The sequence below is a fragment of the Phycomyces blakesleeanus genome (assembly GCF_001638985.1).
Source record: "Phycomyces blakesleeanus NRRL 1555(-) unplaced genomic scaffold PHYBLscaffold_1, whole genome shotgun sequence".
In the NCBI taxonomy this organism is placed as follows: domain Eukaryota; kingdom Fungi; phylum Mucoromycota; class Mucoromycetes; order Mucorales; family Phycomycetaceae; genus Phycomyces; species Phycomyces blakesleeanus.
Window position 1 is genome coordinate 1,513,779 of NW_017265134.1, and position 21,994 is coordinate 1,535,772.

General features: G+C 34.9%; 8 protein-coding genes across 8 annotated transcripts; 4 read left to right on the forward strand and 4 right to left on the reverse strand.

Annotated features, from left to right (window-relative positions):
• Positions 1 to 1,597: 1,597 nt before the first annotated feature.
• PHYBLDRAFT_138279 (hypothetical protein) lies at positions 1,598 to 1,856 on the forward strand (the record flags this gene model as incomplete). The annotated part of the gene is made up of 2 exons (XM_018429966.1): positions 1,598 to 1,712; positions 1,777 to 1,856. The coding sequence occupies 2 exons, from the start codon at positions 1,598 to 1,600 to the stop codon at positions 1,854 to 1,856; spliced, it is 195 nt and encodes a 64-aa protein (XP_018298773.1).
• Positions 1,857 to 1,887: 31 nt separating this feature from the next.
• On the reverse strand, positions 1,888 to 2,893 carry PHYBLDRAFT_138280 (hypothetical protein; the record flags this gene model as incomplete). The annotated part of the gene is made up of 2 exons (XM_018429967.1): positions 1,888 to 2,512; positions 2,709 to 2,893. 2 exons carry the CDS (start codon positions 2,891 to 2,893, stop codon positions 1,888 to 1,890), a joined length of 810 nt encoding a protein of 269 aa, XP_018298774.1.
• A 1,481-nt stretch (positions 2,894 to 4,374) lies between these two features.
• Positions 4,375 to 5,209, forward strand: PHYBLDRAFT_156966 (hypothetical protein). Its single transcript, XM_018433538.1, has 2 exons — positions 4,375 to 4,599; positions 4,652 to 5,209. Exons 1-2 carry the CDS (start codon positions 4,489 to 4,491, stop codon positions 4,712 to 4,714), a joined length of 174 nt encoding a protein of 57 aa, XP_018298775.1. The 5' UTR covers positions 4,375 to 4,488; the 3' UTR covers positions 4,715 to 5,209.
• Positions 5,210 to 5,377: 168 nt separating this feature from the next.
• Positions 5,378 to 6,172, reverse strand: PHYBLDRAFT_156967 (hypothetical protein). The gene is made up of 2 exons (XM_018433539.1): positions 5,903 to 6,172; positions 5,378 to 5,799 (listed from the first exon to the last, which is right to left on the reverse strand). Exon 2 carries the CDS (start codon positions 5,559 to 5,561, stop codon positions 5,394 to 5,396), a length of 168 nt encoding a protein of 55 aa, XP_018298776.1. The 5' UTR covers positions 5,562 to 5,799; positions 5,903 to 6,172; the 3' UTR covers positions 5,378 to 5,393.
• A 553-nt stretch (positions 6,173 to 6,725) lies between these two features.
• On the reverse strand, positions 6,726 to 7,885 carry PHYBLDRAFT_161375 (hypothetical protein; the record flags this gene model as incomplete). Its single annotated transcript, XM_018434388.1, has 3 exons — positions 6,726 to 7,097; positions 7,223 to 7,367; positions 7,857 to 7,885. The coding sequence occupies 3 exons, from the start codon at positions 7,883 to 7,885 to the stop codon at positions 6,726 to 6,728; spliced, it is 546 nt and encodes a 181-aa protein (XP_018298777.1).
• Positions 7,886 to 11,502: 3,617 nt separating this feature from the next.
• Positions 11,503 to 12,883, forward strand: PHYBLDRAFT_161376 (hypothetical protein; the record flags this gene model as incomplete). Its single annotated transcript, XM_018434389.1, has 4 exons — positions 11,503 to 11,554; positions 11,752 to 11,909; positions 12,114 to 12,548; positions 12,683 to 12,883. The coding sequence occupies 4 exons, from the start codon at positions 11,503 to 11,505 to the stop codon at positions 12,881 to 12,883; spliced, it is 846 nt and encodes a 281-aa protein (XP_018298778.1).
• A 2,253-nt stretch (positions 12,884 to 15,136) lies between these two features.
• On the forward strand, positions 15,137 to 15,457 carry PHYBLDRAFT_105004 (hypothetical protein; the record flags this gene model as incomplete). The annotated part of the gene is made up of 1 exon (XM_018427875.1): positions 15,137 to 15,457. One exon carries the CDS (start codon positions 15,137 to 15,139, stop codon positions 15,455 to 15,457), a length of 321 nt encoding a protein of 106 aa, XP_018298779.1.
• A 476-nt stretch (positions 15,458 to 15,933) lies between these two features.
• PHYBLDRAFT_85840 (hypothetical protein) lies at positions 15,934 to 17,216 on the reverse strand (the record flags this gene model as incomplete). The annotated part of the gene is made up of 6 exons (XM_018443627.1): positions 15,934 to 16,107; positions 16,290 to 16,373; positions 16,494 to 16,630; positions 16,773 to 16,856; positions 16,933 to 17,039; positions 17,158 to 17,216. The coding sequence occupies 6 exons, from the start codon at positions 17,214 to 17,216 to the stop codon at positions 15,934 to 15,936; spliced, it is 645 nt and encodes a 214-aa protein (XP_018298780.1).
• Positions 17,217 to 21,994: the final 4,778 nt, after the last annotated feature.

Sequence of the window (21,994 nt, forward strand, 5' to 3'; positions counted from 1 at the left end):
CAAAGAGACTATTGCGTAGGCGGGTGAGGGTTGCTTTTGGTGAATAAGGTGGTGGAAATTGTTTTGGGCGGAATGGATAATCGGATGGCGAGGGTGAAGGCGAGGGGGAGGGCGAGGGGCAGGCGGCTGTGGTTGGATTTGTATTTGTATTTGTGGCGTTTGTGATTGTTGTGCTCGTATTCGTGCTCGTATTCGTGGTCGTGTTTGTGGTCGTAGCTGTGGTCGTAGCTGTGTTTGAGTTTGGGTAGATTTGGTCGATCTTGTGATAGGGTTCAAGGCGAGATGCGCTGGAGGGCGTGTGTGGACTGGGTGTGTAGCAGTAGAGATTTGTATTGATGGATATCTTTTGGTGTCGATAAACCTTTTCTCTTGTTTTAATATACACGTCCAAAACACACACACATATATATTCACATAGTTCTCTCTCTCTCTCTCTCTCTCTCTCTTTGGGTACTTACTGCAGTTGGTGGACTTGTGGATGGTAAACTAAGGGCGCGAATGTCATTTAGGAGGCGTCTTCGTTCGGCATAGGTTGTGATGGGCCGTGGTAGGATCTCGACGAGCTCCGAAAGCGTGATTTGAAAAAACCTTTCACCACAGACCCCATATGCTTTTTTTATTTTATTTTATTTCTTTAACAAAAAGAGTAAAAAGGATTTTTTCGGAACTATTGAAAAGGTATCTTTTTTTGTTTTGTTTTGGTTTTGGTTACCTTTGAAACGAGGTACCAGATTCGCCCAACCGTTATCAATAAGCCAGTCTGATACTTTGTCTTGATTCCAACGATCGGCAAAGTCATTCCCAAGTGAATGGCAAAGGGCTTCCAGAGTAGGCGATTGTCGGATCATTGTATGTAACACAAAGTATAAGAGATATTGGGTAATATTTTTGTGTGCGTGTATGTGCGTGTGCGTGTGAGAGTGTGTTTGCGTTGATAACGATCAAATTATAGTCAGAAATTTACACGGCAAAACTGAACAATAGAAAAGAAGAAGAAGAAAGAAAGAAGAAGAAAAGGTGATAATGATGAATAAGATATGAACAAGTATGTAACTATTAGCAGTTAAATGTTACAAAGAACAAATTAGGAATACGAGAGAAAGAGAGAGAGAGATAGAGAGAAAAGAAAGATGGAAATAAAATGAATTGAATTGAATCATATCCAATCTACTGCTAAACGCAAAAGTTATCTGACATGGGTGACGTCAATCAGCGCCCCTTCCTCTTTTTCTCTCTCTCTCTCTCTCGCTCGCTCTATTTCTTTCCTCTTTCTCTATCTATCACTTACACATACATACATACATACATACACATACATATACATATACATATATGTAAAATATTAAGTGTCTTTCGCCTTCTATATAAAGAAATACAACTGCAAATGATTAAAGATTTAGACTGCCATTTGAGTAAATTTGTACACAAGAAATTGATGTTTTTGTTGTTGTTGTAAAGAAGTAATAATATTAGCAATATTAATATTGATGTTGTATGCTTTATTAAAAACGAAGGGAAAAAAAAGAAAGAGATTTGAAGAGTGAAAAAAAAATATTGATGTTCCAAAGGGATTTTATGTACACAATGATGCTATTTAATGTATATTCTTTTGTGGTTGTTGGTTGTTGGTTGTGGTTATGGTTATGGCTATGGCTATGGCTATGGCTATGGTTATGGCTATGGCTATGGCTATGGTTATGGCTATGGTTGCTGTAATTGTAGTTAAAATGTCAATGGTAATGGTAATGGTAATGGTAATGGTAATGGTAATTGTAGTTGTGGTTGTAGTTGTAGTTGCAGTTGCAGTTGTGGCTGTGGCTGTGGCTGTGGTTGTTGTAATTCTTGTTAATGATTGATCTTTGACTTTCTTCTTTTTTTTGTTTTGCTTTACTCGACGTCGCCAGCGCGAGTAACACCTTCGCTGATCCAGACAACGATGCCTTTCCGGAGTTCTTTTCTCCAGAGAACACCTCTGTATTGGAATGTCCAGAAACTCCAATAGCAGATCATCATCAGACCACCGAATGTGCTAACCAGCAGTAATTTGAGAATGCTGGTGTACGCAAGTAAATATGAGAGTGCGAATCCGTCTGAGTGGGCCAGGGCTGTATAAAGCAATCCCCAAAAGGATCCGGTACCTAACAGGCACCAGGTTCTAAACACAAACAGCCGCCATCTATTTGCTGATGCAGGTTCGTGAGGATGGTCTAAACGTCCGACGAATTCCCACACAATAATTCCCCACGCATTCCGCCGTTCGAGCATCAGTATCCAGAATAGGAGGGTTGGGTAGTAAAAGTCGCTAGGAAGTCGCTCTGTAAATACGAGTGTTCCCAGGAGCCAACCTGTTGAATACAGCCAGGTACCGTAGACAACACACAGGCGTTCTAACGTCAGCAGATCGAGTAGGTGTGCAAATAGGTGAGTGGTATGAAATAAGATGGTAAAGGCGATGAACACCGGTGGGAATGAGTGCATCCATGGTGGAGGATGAGTAATGAGGTGTCTTGTACTGAGAAAGAGAATAATAAACGTGAGGGTATAGGTGAAGAAAGTGTAAGATATGCGACTATTAAAAGAATTTAAATTTAAATATAAATTTATAAATAAGGCAAGATAATTGAGTTTAGTATTTCATATACATACATATATACATATATATCTTTATATCTTTATGTTTGTATGTGTGTGTTTTGGTGTTTGCTTACATGCTTCGAGTGCTTTTAAGAATTGGAATCTCCTGAGCGTGTGATGAGGAACGCTTCTCGTCTGAATCATAGCCCTCATCACTGTGACAGGCTTGGTATGAGGAAGGGGGAGAGGAGGAAGGTGACTGCCATGATCGTTTAGATGGATCGCAAAAGTAAAACGTGTGTTCGTATTCTGCTGCCATTCACGAATATAATGAAAGAATCATTCAATCAATGTCTGTGAGGATATTAAGGTGATATATAAAGAAGTAGAAGAAGCAGAAGAAGCAGAAGAAGAGAAGGAGAATAAGAATAGATTAGTATTTTCTTTTTCTTTTTCTTTTTCTTTTTTTTTCTTTTTTTCCTTTAAACTTCATTGATTGACACGTGAATGTCGTTGGCTGTACTTCATATGAAAATTATCGATTCCAAACAAGTGGATTGTGAATTGAATACATGTGAGTGAGTTGAGTGAAAAATATATTTATATATTTTTATATAATAAAATAAGAAGTATTGTGTGACCGGCCTTCCCCTTTTGCAGATGAGTAAGAATTGTGTGTGTGTGTGTGTTGTTCAATAATAATAAAAAAAAAATACAGACATTTCAGAAAGTAAAGTCGCTGATTTTGAGTTCAATGTTGTGCAAGAAAATTGTTACCACCACAGATATTAGAGACCAAATATGGCAGTATATGGAATCTAGGAAATATGATTGGCCTAAAGATTCTTTCTTTGTGTAATTTCTTGAGTTAAATCTTTTCTCTTCCAAATAAAAGAGGAAGAAAGTTAGTCCTACTTATAACCTTTTTAATCACAATAAAAAGCTGTTCAAGACAAAGCGTTGAATAAGGGAATTAGGAGGTTGTATTGAAAAAAAAATTCTATTAAAATTCGGCATAGGCAACGATTTTTAGTATATAAAACGATTTGTCAAAATTTCAAATAAGACAAAATATACGATTTTTTTTTGTTTCTTAATATTAGTAAGAAATGCCCAACACAAGCAATCTACTAAGCCAAAACTCAAACTAATGAACATATATATATACATAACTTTTATTAATTAGTTACAGCTGTATTTTCAATTATTTACTATTAAAACATACCTCTTTAACTAATAAAAATAAGGCAAACCGAGAGAGAATGACTCGGCATTTTTTTTCTACATTGAAACAGAATATATTTTGAACCATTTTTAATCCTGTTCACCAGCGTATGAGGGAATCGTCGAGGGAATTTCATCGAGGGGATTGAAAGAAAAATTACTTTTCATAGTAGTTTATTCGATTCCAAATGGATATATTTGTCAATTCCCTCGGCAAACTTTCTAAAATAAAGACTCTAGTTACAAAAAAATGATGTACTAAACGACCATACTTTATAAAGCTTCTTTTCTACAGCCAAAATGAAACAAATCATTGACAAAAAAAATCACAATTGACAAGGTATTTTAGTAAAGCGTTAAAAACCAAATGCTGAATAACAATCGGAATCTTATATGACGTGGCTCAATTCCCTCAATGCAATTCCATCGTATGTTGATGAGCAGCATAAACAAAACCTACGAAAGTTCTCACGAATCTTCGTTCTTCAATTTCAAATCTTTCTTTAAAACAACTCCCTCTAAAAAAAACCTTTAGCCACCACAACAATGAGCAAAAAAAAAACAATCACTTTCATAATTTGGTCCAAACATGGCTTAATCGTCTTATTCGTGCAATAACAAAGGCACCATCGCTTTGTTAAAAAAAAACTATGCCCGGATTGTGAAGAAAAATTCAGTAGATTTTAAGATATGAAAAAGCACACATTCAATAAACACGACAAGGATCTCACATCACATTCGAAGAAAGACCATGGCAAATCAACAGACAGAATCCCAGTGCGTGTCTACAACACAAGCAACGTAAAGAAATACACACAGGATACAGATATCATTATTAAATTCGCTTTCCCAGGCTGTCGCAACATATTTAACACTGCTTCAGAACTCGAGAATCATGTCAACAATAACCTTGTAAAAATAACGCTATCGCTTGAAAACCTATCTCCTGAAGACAAACGATGGGTCCTAGATGGTCGCGATATTTCAAGTCAATTCCACAAATATCGTCGATATTATATTACTGCGTCGCGTACAGCTAAATTTGCCGCCGAGAGCCGTTTCAATGAGCTTTTGGCTATGTCTGGTATCCTTGTCTTGCAGCGACGGGGGCAATTATGAAGATTTACCAACCGACATTTTCTCACCCTCCTTATTGAGAATAGTGCGCACTGGAATACTGGTCAAATACAAGCGCAACACATTCCATCCGCACGTTATATCAGCAGCTCAATAGATTATTCAGCAGTCTGTGGATGAAGACATCACGGAAACACGATCCGTAATCGAGCTTCTCCCACTTTGCGATCCAGTTGTTACTTCCTCGCCACAAGACTACATTGAACCAACAGAATATGGACGTGCAGTTATCATGGCAATAGTAGCCTTACTCTCGTATCTATACGACTGTGACATGAAGCCCCTCTCTGAAGCACATCTGACTTCCAGCTACATCCATCCATTTATACATGGCCTTTTGTCAGCAAAGAAGCCCTCGAAAGCTGGACATTGCTCGAACATAGTCCTAGAAGAGTTTGACAATGCTGTCGATCGACCAGATTGTGGTATACACACTACAATTGAGTAAAATGCAAACTTCACGATCCAGAACGGATACTACAATTGCTAATGAACCTAACATGGTCACATCTCAGGAACGTACCACACACCAGGCACTCGGACACTTCACATTGCTTCAGTGATAATTGACCATTAACCGGCGGAGACCTTAAATCAGGCAACCAAATATTTATATAAGCAGCCATGATCTTCTTTCTTAAATAAACAACACTCTTACAGCTCTAATTTATCTCATTGCTGAGATACTAACCCCAAAATCAATCTCTAATACTTCACAGATTACAAAATTGACGTGTATGCATCATCTGGATACCGGCTCTTGTACACTAGCGCCTATGGAGAGGTCAAAAATAGCAGCAGTGTTTCAGTCACACTACTTGCCAATGACTTTTATCGGTTGTGCATCTTTAGCAAAGAAGCAATAGGTCAGCACAATTTAAGAAATGTCCTCCCCTTCCAAGTTATAGCCAACTCAGTCACGTTTTTCTACGATGCAATTGAAATCTCCATTCTTATACACCTTTACAGAATTGGTTCGGTTGCGCATTTCAACGAAGAAATGTGATCTCCTGGATTTGATGGGACATGCGGACAACTTGCTTTTTGTTGTGTCATTGATCCGAGACTATTGCATGGTTAGCGAAAATGATCTGGCACCTTGGCGCTGTAATACACTGTCGAGCGCGTATTTGGACGTGATAAAAAAACAAATTAGCACCAAGGAAACGAATCTGTAACTTTACTCTTGGATCTTGAATTTTGGCCGTATACCCAATCAATCAATCTTTGTAATTTTTCTTTGTTATCTTGTGTGTTTAAATTGCTTGCCCTTCTTTTTTGGATTTACCCACCATTCCTATTTCCCTTATCTACGATTTCCTTTATACAAAATGTGTTTGCTATGGCTATTAATGGACAGGTTTCATAAAGAAAATTGGCTTGCTTGCGGGTTTTGCTAATTTTTTCTATAGGCTTACAGACTGTTGTGCCCGTTTTTATAACCTTTCTTTGTTAAGGCACTTATCAAAACATTTAGCAGAATGAGAAACAAAGCCTTTGAAATTACTAGAATGTAAGCTATCACATGCCTCACTGATCCTAGCCATGGACGATTATTTTTCCAAAAACTTGTTTCGTTTAACTTTACTTTTGACGACCGAACAAAACTGCTCAATTGGATTCTATTCAGGGGAATATGAAGAAATATATGCATATCAATATTCTCTAGAGTAAATATACTTTCCTATGTCAGTTGAGCTATGTATATGAGCATTATCCATGATAATATAATGTTTCTTCATTTCTGGATACTTGTTCATTTCATCGAGAGTAGCCTTTAAAAAGCTCAATTAATATTTTATCACTGTTCCTATGCTATAGCTATTAGTCTCACATCCGAGATTTATCTTCTTGATACGCTTCGAAACTCGCAAACTAACATTAATTAAACCTCTAGAAGAAATTGCACCTAAAATAGAAGTTGCTTTTGCTTTAGTTATTGGCACTGTAACTACTGCAGGAGTGCCTTTCTTTGACCAAGTCATATCCCGTTTCAAATTAATGTGAAAGGCTGATTCATCTAGAAAAAACATAATTTGTTGTGAAATCCAGGTCAGTTTGCTGCCACTTTTGAACCCAGTCGTGTCTTTGCTGAGACTTTTCCTTACTGTTCCTTTCCACAGGATGAAACTGTGCTTACTTAATAGACAAATTACACTGAGCTGTCATGAAGTTATGAACAGTACTACGAGAAACGTTGAGATCCTCATAGGTTCGTTTCAAACTTTCCACCACTTAATTGACAACGGCAGAAGAATCCTCATCAATGTAATTTAAAAAAATTGACTATGCTCATTCCCAAGAATACGATGTCGCCCTGATTTTTTTCAAAGATGCTTTCAGGGACTTCGTAATAGTGTTTTACCCATATCTGCTCTGCCAGGATATGAATACCCAATTGGCTTGCAGCAGCGGAAGCATTTAAGCATTTGCTGAAAAATAGATGAAAAAATCTAGTCTTGTCTTTATCAGAGTAAACCGTATATCATCGCTTTTGAAGGTTTATTCATTAAGAATTGCGTACGTGGACGAATTGTTTCAATAGCATACAGCTTCTCATCAACAGAAAGATCCATCGGCTCAACCCCATGTTCATTAACAACATGGAATTGTAAACAGAAAGAAGAGAGCAAAATGGACACAGAAAATCGTAACCCTTTTTTTATAACAATTAATGCCAAAAATTTTATTGGATAAGTTCTAAGCAGCAAGTTTTTTTGTATTGTTTATTGGGGAAATTATATGTCCAAATTAAGCAACAATTAAAAGTAAACGAAGTTCGTGACATGTGAGCAAGACTTTATTCTTGGATTAATCGGCATCATTATTGAACGCACAATTTTTTGCACGACATTGAACTCAAAATCAGCGACTTTACTTTCTGAAATTACTGTAGTGAATTACATGTGGTAAATTGTTACTTTATTTCTATTTCTATTTCATAAATCATGTATATAAATAAAGTATAACACAATTACTATATATGGTGTGTGGCTACTACATTTACACAAATATATACATATATAGTAACCTACATATACATTCCAAAAAATATATAGGTATTTTATATGTATAAATATTTATATATTATTTTCTACACACACACCTACACACCTACACACCTACATACATACATACATACATACATACATACATACATACATACATACATACATAAATAGATACATGCACACACACTTGTAACAATAATGTGTATCTATATCTATATATGTATCCGTGTTTACATAATCTCTCTCTCTTTCTTAAGGTGTGTAACATTTGTTCTAATTTGTTTTGCGGGGATAAAATCGTGATATACCATATATCAACTATGAATAATACTTTTTTATTAGTCAGTGAAAAAAATAAGAAGACTTATTCATTTCATTTCATTTCATTTCATTTCATTTCATTTCACCAGTATAATATATATATATATATATACAAAAAGAGATGCTTTCTTGACACGTTTACTATCCCTTAAAAAATGCCTTTTACGCTTTATCATTGTCATTATCCCCGGTAAATACATTTGAAATGTGTAAGTAAATGGATATTTACTGATCCTTAAAACGTTTGTACCCATTTGACTGTGATATACATATAAGTATCGTATAAGCTTCATTTTTAATTTATTTATTTATGCTCTTACAACTATCACTCTTAACCATATTCATAATAGACACATATACAAAAACGGGTATTTTTTTTGGTTTTATGTTATATATAAAATATGGATATCATTTAATTATATGACCTTAGCAAATACTATAAAGCTCTATTGACCATTACTAGTCATAAACAGGTAATATATATATATATGAATTTCGATTGTGCAGAGAGAATCTCGTGCACACTAAACGGAATAAAACAAAATAATATTACCATAACTATTAGCCTCTTTGATCAGGAAATTTCCTACTTATTATTGTCGCTACTCTCTTTTTTCTGTATATCTTTTTGTCTCTGTTATATCCTTTTGATGTCATTATATATTATGGTTACATTTTTAACACGTAAAATAAAATCGATTTTCATTAGCTAATAATATTTTTTTTCCTCGTCTTCTTTTGTATTATACTTTTCAGACTCATGGTTTGTGTGCGCAGTTAAAGATAAGGTCCAACAAATTTTGGCTTTCTCCCTCCCCCCTTTTTTTTCCCCAAAAAAATAAAAGGCTTTGCATAGAATCGCATATATATATAGCTTATCATGAAATATTTAGAAATGACGATTTTAAATGTATGTTCTGACAAACAAATACTTGTAATGTCCCTGTTTAAATAGATAACATATGGAGCTATATATATAAAAGATTTATATCGCTTTCCCAAGTAAACTTACTAAATACATCAGTCGACATAATGTAGTCGGAATTGGAAGACATGATTTGTGCGTGGATAAAATTTGGGGCTGTTATCTCTAATATCTAGTTCATCGTTTTTATATGTATATATGTATATTGATTGTACCCTCAAGTCACTGAATTCTAACTCTGAACATCTATTCATATGGAAACATGAATACATAGTTTGTACACTTTCACCGGTACCACCTATTATAGATAGCATGTGAGAGGTGGTAGTCTTGCTGCTGACCGTGGTATTTTCTTTTCGAGCTTTAGAAATGTACAAACTGGTAATTGAGTAACAGAAAAATAAACAAACCAAAAACAAGAACGATAAAAATGTACTCACAGACTCATTCATCTATACCTTGTCAAGATTCTTGTGGAATCTTTTGCTTATTTTGGATCGATGTGTTGACAAATACTAGGACACGGGCTCTCTTGTACTTTTATAATCTTCTTATTTGTTTATGTATTCTTCTTACTTGTAATGATCGAGATTACTATTATCAATAGTATCATTTGATTGTTTGAGTACTTGATTGATTGATTGATTGATTGATTATTAATTTAATATCCTGTCAAAATAATACCCTCAAAAAGATACCCTTTCAAATACACACACACACACACACACACACACACTCGTTTATATGTGTGGGAGAAAGTGTATTTACGTTTGTATTTGTATTCAATAATTAAAAATAAAATTGAAATCATCTTAATTTAGCTTACAGATTACAAACGCTTGGGCGTATTCAAATAACCTTTATTGTGTTTCTCTTTGTTATTGTTTTGTATTCTATAGGTGCTCACAAAGTGAACGTCCTATTGACTAATCAGGTAACAGTAAAATTACAAAAGTTTATAAATTGAGTATACTTGGTGAGGACAGGCTAAAAAGTTTATAATTAGTTCAAATTCATATTAGATAGGATAGAGTGCTCATAATACCGTATCTTTCATCAGGTACAGATATCTTTGCAGGTTTTCCTAGGACCTGTACCTTATTACAAATCTCTTTTAGCAAAATAATGGTCTTGTTCTCAATCCACTTGACAATGGAAGAAGACTAGTCAGCCAGAGTCGTTTGAACTTTCTTTGAACTTTTCAATCTGTCTTTCTCAACTGCCTCGTCACAGTCGCTCTTACTCAAAAACTCTGGTCCTTGATAGATCCTGTTTCCCCTCTCCAGAGGTTTGTCTTATCGCCTATGCTCTCAACTGCCTGCCCAAGTCCTTCAGGGCACTTTGTACGTGGTATGATTGGTGGTCATGTTTGCTTAACTTGCTACATGCTGTCGATCAATCGATATCACCCTAAAAACTTCCAAAATAAAAAGCTCTTGATCAAAACTTCATCGACACTGTAGCAAAGATACGTATCAAGAAACAAACCCATACTTTCCCAATCCAACCATCTCATAGAGAGCCTGTTCCAGGTGATCCGTTCCCTCATTTCATGTTCGGAATCTCCGCCATTCCTCGTCCACCTTTTCATCTGTGCCCGCCTGAGGCTGTGCCTAGTAGGACCGACTTGGTCTAGTATTGCTGTGTGTTTTGGATCTATAAATTGATCACCCGAGTTCCTGGAGGGAACCCCTCTTTGGTTTTTATTCCTGCTGAAATTCGTTCCCAATTCCGGTGCCGCCAGTACATAATTACTTATTCTCGATTCTTTCATCTGCATTCTTACCAGCTGTATTATTTATTTTAACTTTTTCTAAAAGCTGTTTTCTCTCACTATCTGTTTTTTTTTGTGCTCTTTTACTTTTTTGCTGAATATTCTCTTGCCATGCCTTGATAAATATTTTTTCCGTTTATTATTTTCTCTCGTTTTTAGGATGCTGCTTTTATTCATTTCAATTATTCTTCAGCTCATTGAATCGCTTAAATCCCACAGTGTGCAAGGTCTAACCCCCCCCCCCCCCCCACAATAAAATATTTTCATTTGTCCACACTAAACTTTATCATACTTAAGGTCAACCCCTTCCAAATTAGTCGATAAAGGTTTTTATTATCCACAGGACGTTCAATCAGAGAGCACCTTTTGTGAGCACCTTTGATGAGTACATTTGACTTGATTGTTTAGTGCAGTACCGAAAAATTTAAAAAGTTGTATAGAGAATTTTTTGATCCGTAAAGGTTCTCTAAACACAAATACATTGGTTTATATATAAAAAAAAGCTTAGAACCTTAACTTTCAATAGAAGCAAGAAAATGAAATATATTCAGCCTTCAATGTTTCAAATTTCACAGATTTACACCAGTAGTAAGTATACAAGTATATATATATATATATATAATGTACGTCTTTTTTATCGAGCTATATAAAGTTACAAATGTTAATCAAATATGTCAACCAAAACACTGTTGCTCTTTCTACTTGATTTGTTTATTTCTACTACAACTTTATGTCTATCCGCAAATTCATTTTTGCTTGCATTCTTCTATCTACCGTCATACCAGAACGTTACGCTCGGCCAGTAGAGACCAGCAAATCAGAGCAAATCAATAAATCTAGGGCTTATAATATCTTAAAGAAGATCGTCCTTGGATATTTGACATATCTTATGACTGTTCGCCCAATTCCTCGATGTGAAAGCAAACATAGTCTATTTTGGCGCGTACAATATCTTATATATCCAACAAGTGGCAGACTTGAGAGACAAAATTAAGGAAGCCAAAAAAGACTAATACTATTCCAATAACTAGGCGAGCACGATGCGTAAAACATTGTATTATGAATAGAAGAATCTACCTCGGAATAGAAGATGTACCCTAAAAGCTTGAATCCTATTACAGCATAATCCTTTCTGAAGACATGGTAGTTACTGGAAAAGGAGTCAGAGCCACGTATCAAGTCGGAATACAACCTTTTTTTTTCTGTTCGCTATCTGAATGATACTTCATACATAGCGGTGCGCACCACTATCTTCCAATGTGTTTACACTGCTATTAAATGTATTGATGTTAAAGGGAACAGATGGACCAAAGTTATTATGATCTTATTCATGAATATGGCGATTCTCCATACTATGTCTCTCTGCTTTCTGCACAAACAGCTAGCGGCATTTAGTATTCTTTACGACAAAAATATTGACATTGGATCATATAACGTTGTTGAGTCTTGCATAGGATATGAGAGCCTGTATACTGAAACTGGGACGTATGCGAATAACGATGTTTCTGAAGAGAGGGATATTTCAATGAGTAGTATTGAAGCCACGACGAAGATTCTCTACAAAGACAGTTTCTTAGAAAAAGTAATCGAGCAAAGAACGGTTAACGCTAAAAGTGGGTATGTTCCATATATTATCTACACATACTTTTCATATTCTATATATTCAGTGCAAGGAACGGTCATGACATTGATTTATTTTATATGGGCGGATTATAGCGTACACAGTGTGATACAATGGCTTGTGCTGGCATGGATTCTGAATCCAATGCTATTAATTCTTGTGAATTTCTTCAGGAATATTGTATCCAGCAAGGGTTTGACATTGTATATTTTACTTTTATGTCTCATTTATATCATTGGATTTATTGGCGCAGGATGTGTATTTACTGCAACTGTGCTAGGCTTTACTTTATATAAATAATTTCTTGAACTTTCTTTAGTTTGTACAATAATATAATGTAAACTTGAACTGTATTTTTATAAGAGAAAATAAAGGCTATAATATCTGGGATAATTATTAAAAAGAATCTTGATCTATTACTACTTCTTTAAAGATAATTGCTTCTGTTTATATGTTTGTAAGTATCAAAATAAATGTTTTTCTCTACACAAATTTTTGGCAACATTGACATTTACCAGGCTATAGTTTATAACACAAAAAAGAGGAATAAGTATGAGCAACGTTTTTGTTGTTGGTTAGAGACTTTGATAAACACACAAATCCAGAAACACTTCTTGCTTTTAGTAAACAATTATTCATAACATTAGGGGCTGTAGAATATAGACTATTTTCCGGTTCGGACCTAACCAGTCTGTCAGTAGAAAAAGACGTGGATTTTATTCAAATATTCATACTTGTTGGAACACTTACAGGATGTAGGATAAGAAACAGGGTCATTGACAATATAAATAAGTTCAATTTTTTTTTGTTTTGTTGTAAGGTATCTTGAGAAATTCCTGAGCAAGATTAGAGAAACAATAGTTATACCTCGTTAATACTTTAGTTGACAGTACTGAGTAAAAACTTGAAGACTGACCCCTTTAAAGTACCTACCATCTCTGTGAGCAATATATACGAAACACTACCAGACACACATTATAAGCTACACACTAGTAAGCCCTGCACCACCTTATACCCTTGATTTCACAGAATTCTTTACTTTTTTTTCGTTTTTTCGTACGGACTACTCCACATATACTGTTCATTAAATCCTTCACTCTCACCGTTTTCCCAACATTTAAGACATTTGCGTAGGTTTGAGGAGCCCTTTAGGCACTTCGACTACATATCAGACCCACAATTCATCACTAATGACAGATATTTAATAGACCATATCCCACATAAATATATATGATAAGGCTGTTCGATCGCAATTAGGTGAACATTTAGTGAGAGTGAGAATCCGGTAACTAATTGGAGTTTTTTTTTGTAGTTTTGTTTTGGTATAGCTAAATTTCATCTAGATAGAATTTGATGATATTGAACTGTTTAAGTGCTTAGTAATTATACTGCTCTTATTTTTCAGGGTTTTAACTTTCCTTATCTCCAAGTGCTAACCCTTTTAATTCTTCTTTTTTATACCTTTTTCTTTCTAAAAAGAATAAGAAAAGAAAAGCTTTGATTGGTTTTTGATAGTATTTTCTTCAAGTCAAGTAGAATATAGAAAGTGGTCCAGCTAAAAACAAATCTCTCTTTTTATTTCCCGTATGGGATGTGTGGTGCTAAGTGATGGAGGAATATTCTATAGATACTTGCACAATAAAATGAAAATAAAACGTATTTTATTTATATATAAATATATAAGCTGGTGTATTATTAACAGTTTCAATGAATTTTATGCTCTTGGTTTTGACTGGTGGACGGCTTTAAGCCTTGCAAAAAATAATGATAGAAGGGAGGTGGACATCTTTTTTTTTTAAAAAAAAAGAAAAAGAAGCAAGAATATTTATTGGACAATAATTTTAAATTAGATCAAAATTCTTTAGTGTTCAAAACCAAATGGCGTGGACAGATTTAGGCTGTCAAAAGAAAATAAAGTTCAAATTTTAGTTCAAATGCATATAAAATAAAACACAAGTACTCATAATGCTGTTGTTTTCTTTCATACTAAACATAAATGTTGTTCTCAGTGCAATTACCAATAAATGAATAAAGACTAGTCAATCAGAGGTTATTGAACCTCTTCTTCTTCTTTTGGCTTTTTTAGTTAGTTCTCATGCTTTTGTGCGTTGGTGAATTGTAAAAGTGAACCAGTCAAAGGTCTAAAACCTTTTTTTATCTTAATATATGTAAATATATATATATATATATATGATTTATCCTCTGTTTGGAAAACGCTAGAATCTTTGACTGTCTTTTATTTTGATCAAAATATATATATATATACACAAAAAGAAAATTGTCTTAAAATAGAGCAAATTATATATTCCAAATACAGCACAAAATCCTGGGTAAACATAAAATAGGAAATGTCCTTGGCCGTCAAAATGACACTCCACTTGGGGGGAGCCGTTTTGTATACCTTGACCAAATCAACCCGCCCATTTTCCTTCCTTCTTTCTTTCCTCTGTCCTTACCTCATCCTACCCACCCACCCACTCATTTTTTTCCCATTAACCTTCCCTCCCTCCTAAATGCGTATCACTATTCTCTTGACATTGTTGATGGCTATGTGCATTCAAGCCTTGCCTTTGGTCCGCCGTGCTAATTCCGGAGAAGCCACATTCTATGGCGTCGGTCTCGGATCCTGTGGCAAGAAGAACACCAACAGCCAGATGGTTGCAGCCTTGAGTTCATCGTTGATGAAGAACCTGAAAGCTAGATGCGGCAAGAAAGTCAAGGTCACAAACGGAAAGAAGTCGGTTGTAGTCACTGTGGTCGACAGTTGTCCTGGATGTGCCAAAAATGACATTGACCTTAGCCCGGCTGCCTTTAAGAAATTGGCCAGTCTTGGTGCCGGACGTATCAAGATCAAGTGGACCGATGCATAAGGTCAACAGCAACAGCAACAGCAACAGCAGCAGCAGCATCAGCAGCAGCATCAGCATCAGCATCAGTAACAGTACCAGCAAACACCAACATCAACCGCATCAACAACAAGATGAAGATCAAGAGATAATAATAAAGAAGAAGAAAAGAGATATAAACATCAAGAGAGCGAGGAAACGAAGAAGAGAAAGAGATGTATACTAGAATTCGATCAACACAATCCCACCTATTATTGCTCTTTTGCTCTTTTGTTCTTGCTCTTGCTTCAGACCACACCCTTTACTTTCCTATTCTTCTTCTTTCTTCTTGTTCTTCTTTTTCTTTACTATAGAAAGAACCATTACTTACAAAAAAATAAAAACCAAACAAAAAAAACAACCCAGTACACACGCACACGCACACGCACACACAGACATAGACATAGACATAGACATAGATATCATAAAATGTTATATAATTTTCCACGTGGTGATGTTTATTAGCAATGCCTGTATTCAACAATCGGGCCACCCACTTGACTAATTTCGGGGATGGTGATTCCTAAATCAAATGTTTTGGCAAACACAATCTTGTAGATCGTCTGTACGTTGATAGATTCAGCAGCCGAACAGAATATGAGTGGGGCCTTCATCGCTCTAGCAAACTTTCTAGCCTAAAATAAGAGTAATAATAGTAAGGATGATTTAGAGAGTCAAGTAGTCAATTATTATGTATATGTAATAGTGCTTGTAAGCATATATAAACAAAACAAAAATAAGAATTCAGAAAAAAAAAGAATTGTATAGAAAAATGTGCATGGTTCTATACAAATTTTCATCTATTGTTTTGGTTTACCTGGCGAGTTACTTCTTCATGGTCCTCGTGTGAGTGATTAACAAATTCGTCATATTTAGTGCCTATCAAAAATGGTTGTGCCACCTATAATAACACGTTATATTTGTGCATATATATATATATATATATAAATATATCAATAACCAAGAGAAATAATACAATAAAATACAATATATTACATTATATTATCTACAATAAACTTGCCTTGTTTAATCCTCGGCCTTGTCGATACCACTCCTTGATACTATTGAGCGTTGATTTCCTAGTCAGATCGAATATGAACAATATCGCATGGGCGTCATTGCTAACGAGTGGTAACATGCTAACAAATTCCCGTTGGCCTGAAACACAAAAAAAAATTATTGTAAAGAATGGTGTGTGAATAACAAAAAAGAAACACACACGCACACACAATCTAATCGAGTCAACAATCAGACGAATTAAAATTAAGAAGAGCCCTCTTTTTTTTTCTTTTTTTTTTACCTCCCAAATCCCAGATACTAAAGGTTACTTCAGTGCGGCCTTCGGGTCGATTGATCATCAATGTCTTTTCCATAAAATCAACCCCTTTTTAAAACAATGTTATATTAAAGAAATATGTTAATATTATTTTTGAAATATTTTCTTAATGAGTTTCTCATACCAAGTGTCTGTGTGTACTCTGTGTCGTAATGTCCTTCGACATATTTGACCATAAGTGTAGTTTTGCCAATCTGAGCATCACCTACGATTCCTAATTTGATAACATAGCTTTTGGTTTTTGGGTTGGTGGTTTTTTTTTGTCGTTGAGAAATGCAGGCCACAAAAAGGTAAGTGAAGGTTGTACTGGCTTACAGTCTCCGAGAGTCGTACGAACAACTTGTATTACCTATCAATTGGTGCAGGTTCATCGAGAGCTACTCTGTTATTCATTGTCTTGGTAGTCATGGCTTGAAAGCAGTAAGGTAAGACACACAGAAAATACAAAAAAAAATATAGGTAGAAGAGTAAAAGTAAAAGCAAAAGAAATTATTTATTTATTTTTTCTTTATTACAGATATAATTTATCATTTACAGCTTGTTCTTTAACTGTATATCCATTCATCATTCAGTCATTCAGTCAGTCATTCATATATTCCTTCATTCATTCATTCATTCATATATTCATTCATTCAATCATTCAATCGTTCATTCAGCCATTCAACGGAGTTATACATATATATAATATTTGAGTCTCATTTGGTCATCAAACAAGGTCCCCCCCAGCCCAGCTCCAGCTTCAGCTACAGACCTTCTCTCTCCATGCGCTCTTTTTTTTCTATAAAAAAAAAGATCTTTGCAGATTTACTACTATATATTTTAACCGTTGAATAAGGCCATGACAATAACAACAAAACTAAAGATGTGTCTAATGAATTTAACTGAATCGACTTGTATAAAATATCTTTCTTTGTTAAATATAACATAATATATGTGTACATCAAACTCACGATGGCTCGGAATTTAGCTTAATATATTTTATATTTTATATGTAAAATAGGTAACCACAAAAGACGGAACCTTTCCCTCTCTTTCTCTCTCCTTATTATTCTTATTACTATTTCTTTACTTGAAATGTTCATTACTAAAAAAAACAGCAACAACAAAGATTCCTCAAGATATCAAAGCCTTAAGCTCACAGTTTGCTTCTTTACTTTTTCTTTATTTTTTCGATATAGCAAGATATTCTTTTTATTACAAATAGTCAAAATATCATTGACAGATTGTACAAACCCCACGGTAGCTTTATATATATTTATACATATTCAAGGTTCACAGTTCAAAGAAGTTTAAAAAAAATTAAAATAAAAAAGTACCACAATAGGTAAAACGTAGTACAGACCATGCCAATTTTGTGGTAATCATAAAAAAAAAAAGTCGGAATCGTCGGCAATATATAATATCAAGTGGCGTTGTAAGGTAATAATTTACTACACAACAGAAAACACAATATATATATATATTTATATTTATATATGGACAGGAAAGAAGCCTTTTAGTTCTGTTGGCATTACTGAATACAGAATTTCAAAAAGAAAATACATCAAAGAAAGATAATAAAGCTAAATAAGATGAATAAGTGGGAGTGATTGATTACCAACTGGAAACCTCAAATGTCCGTCTTTCGGATGGTCGCGGAATAGCCTTATAAAATAAAATACAAGATTCTTTATGGTTCTTTAATTCATTTATTTCTTTAACAAATATTGTGTACCAATAACACTAGTACTAATGAACTTCTTCTGGTCACATAAAAGTATAGCTTAAATTAAAGAGAAGTTTAGCGCCTCGACGTAGAAACAGAATTTAAATAATAATAGAGGATAATAGTGATAATGTACGCTATATAACTGGCAAGGACATCATTTGCTTTTTTCTTTTTCTTAGCTTAGCTTAGCTTAGTTTAGCTTTGTATATGTGGTGGGGCTGGCAGGGTACAGTTAAATTAACATTAAAATAAAAGACTCGATACAAGTATTGGCTAGTACTTGGAGGGTAGGACAGCTATTACAAGCTAAAAAGTAACTTGTAACTTCTTAATCTTTATTATTAATATTATTAATATTATTATTATTCATGTGAGAGATGAATATAAATTTGACCTTGTGTTCTGTTGTGTTGTCTACGGTGTAGATCATGGTCGTCGTGTTTCTCATGTGGGGTGAATTTGTATTTTATTTTTTATACTTATTTATTTCTTAAAAACAAGAGCATTATCGGGTGTAATGATTATCAACTCACTCACACTTCATCTTGAAAAGAAAGAATGAGAGCCATTATTATTATTATTATTATTGTTATTATTTAGGAGGGAAATAAGCATGAAAATGCGTGTTACATTTCTGAAATAATAATGGTGATAGTCAAAGAGAGGTCTCAATTAATAAAAGATATTTCACATGGCGTGAGAGCTTTATTCTTACTGTTGCCGTTTATTAAATGAATCTTGTCAGGATAGCTTCGAGACAAGCTTAATACTTATATTCAAAGCAAATGCAGTACATTTAAAATCACGAGAAACAAGCACAATGTCTTTAGTGTGCAAATCGAGCAGAACAGGCTTGGTTTCTTTTAATGTTTAATATTTCATTTCAATTTTTAAAAGAAACATATATATCAAAAAGACAATCTATTCCCCAGAGAAAAAAAAAGAAAAGAAAATCACCTTCTGAATTATATACTGAAATGAGAAAAAATCTCCAGCTCTTTCCTTTTCCTTCCCTCTATTTTCTTTTATTTGCTTTATATTATGGGGTAAAAGAGAGAAAAAAAATATCCCCCATTGACCACTATCATAATATATTGATTCCAAATATTGGGGAGGAAAATATTTGGTACTCATTAAAGTCTCACAACTAGCCTTATAACCAAGACTTTTGTTACAGTTCTGTTCGTTAATCATACGGAGCCGACGTTTCGATTTTACCAAAACACCTAAATAATTTATTATGCAAAGTTCAATACCTATATCTGGTTCCTTACGATCAATAACTACCATAATAAATAAAAATATCTATAGAGAGGGTGTGGATTCGTAGCATTCTTTGGAACATGGGTTTTCTATGTGGGAAAAGGATCTTAGTCCAATACTATTATTTTTGGCCTTTTAAGGCCATGTGTAAAATCCTGTTGAGTATCCACTCCCTATGGTAATGAACCATGGCGTGAACCAAGTTCAACAAAAAAATTGACGCCTGTTGATAACCCAGACCACTAGCTCACTTTTAACCAGGTTCATTAGCCCGGTACATTACAGCCAAAGTGCTACGAGTTCACTTTTTCTCTTATAAAATGCTGAAAAATAACTTTAACCAAGTATAAAAAGTGCGTATTTTTAATATTTGGTGTTGCCACAATCTGCATCAATAACAGCTTGGCATCTTTTTCTCATACTCTTAATCAAGCTCTTCAAATGCAAATTCGGATTTTTTTTTCTAATTGCATGTCTAAGATAATGCGTGGTGTATAAATTATATCTATTGGACCTAACTTTCCACTTGAGGTAGGCCCAGAAATGCTCTATTGGGCTGAGATCTGGGCTTTGAGGCGGCCAGTTGCCCAAACGTTGCACCTTGTTCTTTTTTTTCCATGCTCTTGCCATGGCGTTGTCATGGCAGTTGGCATTATCCTCTTGAAGCTTGAACCTTTTCCAGATATATTTTTTTCCCTTGGATCTCTTAAGGGAAGGGAGATAAGCTCTTTCCAAGGTGTCTATATACTTTTTGGAATCTACATTCTCCTTCATGACATCCAAAACTCCGACACCTTTTCCATAAAAACACCCCTAGACCATAATAGCACATCCTCCAGACTTCACGGTCGGTGAGACGAAACTGGACTTGAAGCCCGACTTGTTCTTCTTGAGAAATCTTATGCGCCCATCATTCTTGTAGAGCTGAAATCGGGACTCATCAGACCAGATGACGGAATTCCATTGTGTTACATTCCAGTCGACATGTTCAATTGCCCATTGCAATCGCTTCTTCTGATTGACTTTCGAAATCTTTGGTTTGCAAATCATCTTGCGAGAGTAAATTCCAACACTATCCAAAAACTTTCTGAGTGTCTTGTCTAACACAAGTGCGGCCAAGTTTTTGCTAATCTTGGTCAATGGCTGTGTTGGATCTCGACTGATCTCAAGCAGAATCTCTCTTTTATCTCTCTTGTCTAGCTTAGGAGGTCCGTCTGACTGTACGGTAGCCTCACGCGAGTCGGTCTTCTTCTATCTCACCAGTATACGCCTCAGGGCGTATCTTCTTACACCAAGTTTTTTTTTTGGCGATGTTTATTTGTGTAGTGCTATTCTTAACGCTCTTATTGACGGGTATTACACAGGTCATATTATCAGCGCGTCTTTTCCCCGGTAGCATAGGCCTTGGTCTTCTTTTTGGTGTGTTTACTTTGATTCTTGTTGGTATGTTAATGTAAAAAAATGAAAGAAAGATTTTATATATATATATAAATATGGGTATTAAATTTAGGGACGTGATTTCCTTCCGCAGACTGTATTGGCTATTGCTGGACAATTGATTAAAGCACAGCTACATCGAAATGTCAAGCGTCGAAGAACTGGTGAGACTCCTTAATATTTACCATTTTTACTGTAATACAAATTCTCTCCAGATAGCTTGGCTAGCTTAGTTAGCTTCATTATTTCCTCCTCCTCTTATTATGATTATTATTATTATTATGTTATTTTATTTTGTTTTTATTTTTCAATTAAATCCAGTAGTGGTAATAAAGAATAAATTTTAATGTAATACATAGATGTAGTAGGTCTTTTTCTTCGTTGCTATTATTGAAGAGAAAATCCACTCGAGAAGCAAAGAACAAAAGGAAGCCCAATCATTCTAGTTGCGCTTTGAGATCTCTTACTTCTCCTTCTAACCGTTTACGCTCTTCACGCTCAATTTCCAATAATGCATTAAATTCGGACCGAATCTTGTCAATTTCCTGTCGCATAAAAGACAGCATTCTGTCTTCTGATACATTGGTAGCCCCCTGCTGATTGAGAGGAGTTGCTGATGATCCAGATGCTGCTGCTGGTGTAGTAGAAGACGAAGACGAAGACGTAAAATGAATGGTCGAGGAAGATGTAGAAGTAGAGGTATGTGCAGGTGCAGGTGCAGGTGCAAATTCACATGCAGACGCAGACGGAGATTCATTCAAGTTGCTTGAACTGCTAT

Excerpts from the sequence above, each read along its gene's own strand:
- PHYBLDRAFT_156967 (XM_018433539.1), bottom strand. The coding sequence starts at position 5,561 with ATGGCTGCTTATATAAATATTTGGTTGCCTGATTTAAGGTCTCCGCCG.
- PHYBLDRAFT_156966 (XM_018433538.1), top strand. The coding sequence starts at position 4,489 with ATGAAAAAGCACACATTCAATAAACACGACAAGGATCTCACATCACAT. Across the intron at positions 4,600-4,651 it reads GTGTCTACAACACAAGCAAC|GCTGTCGCAACATATTTAAC; the intron begins GTAAAGAAATAC and ends TCGCTTTCCCAG.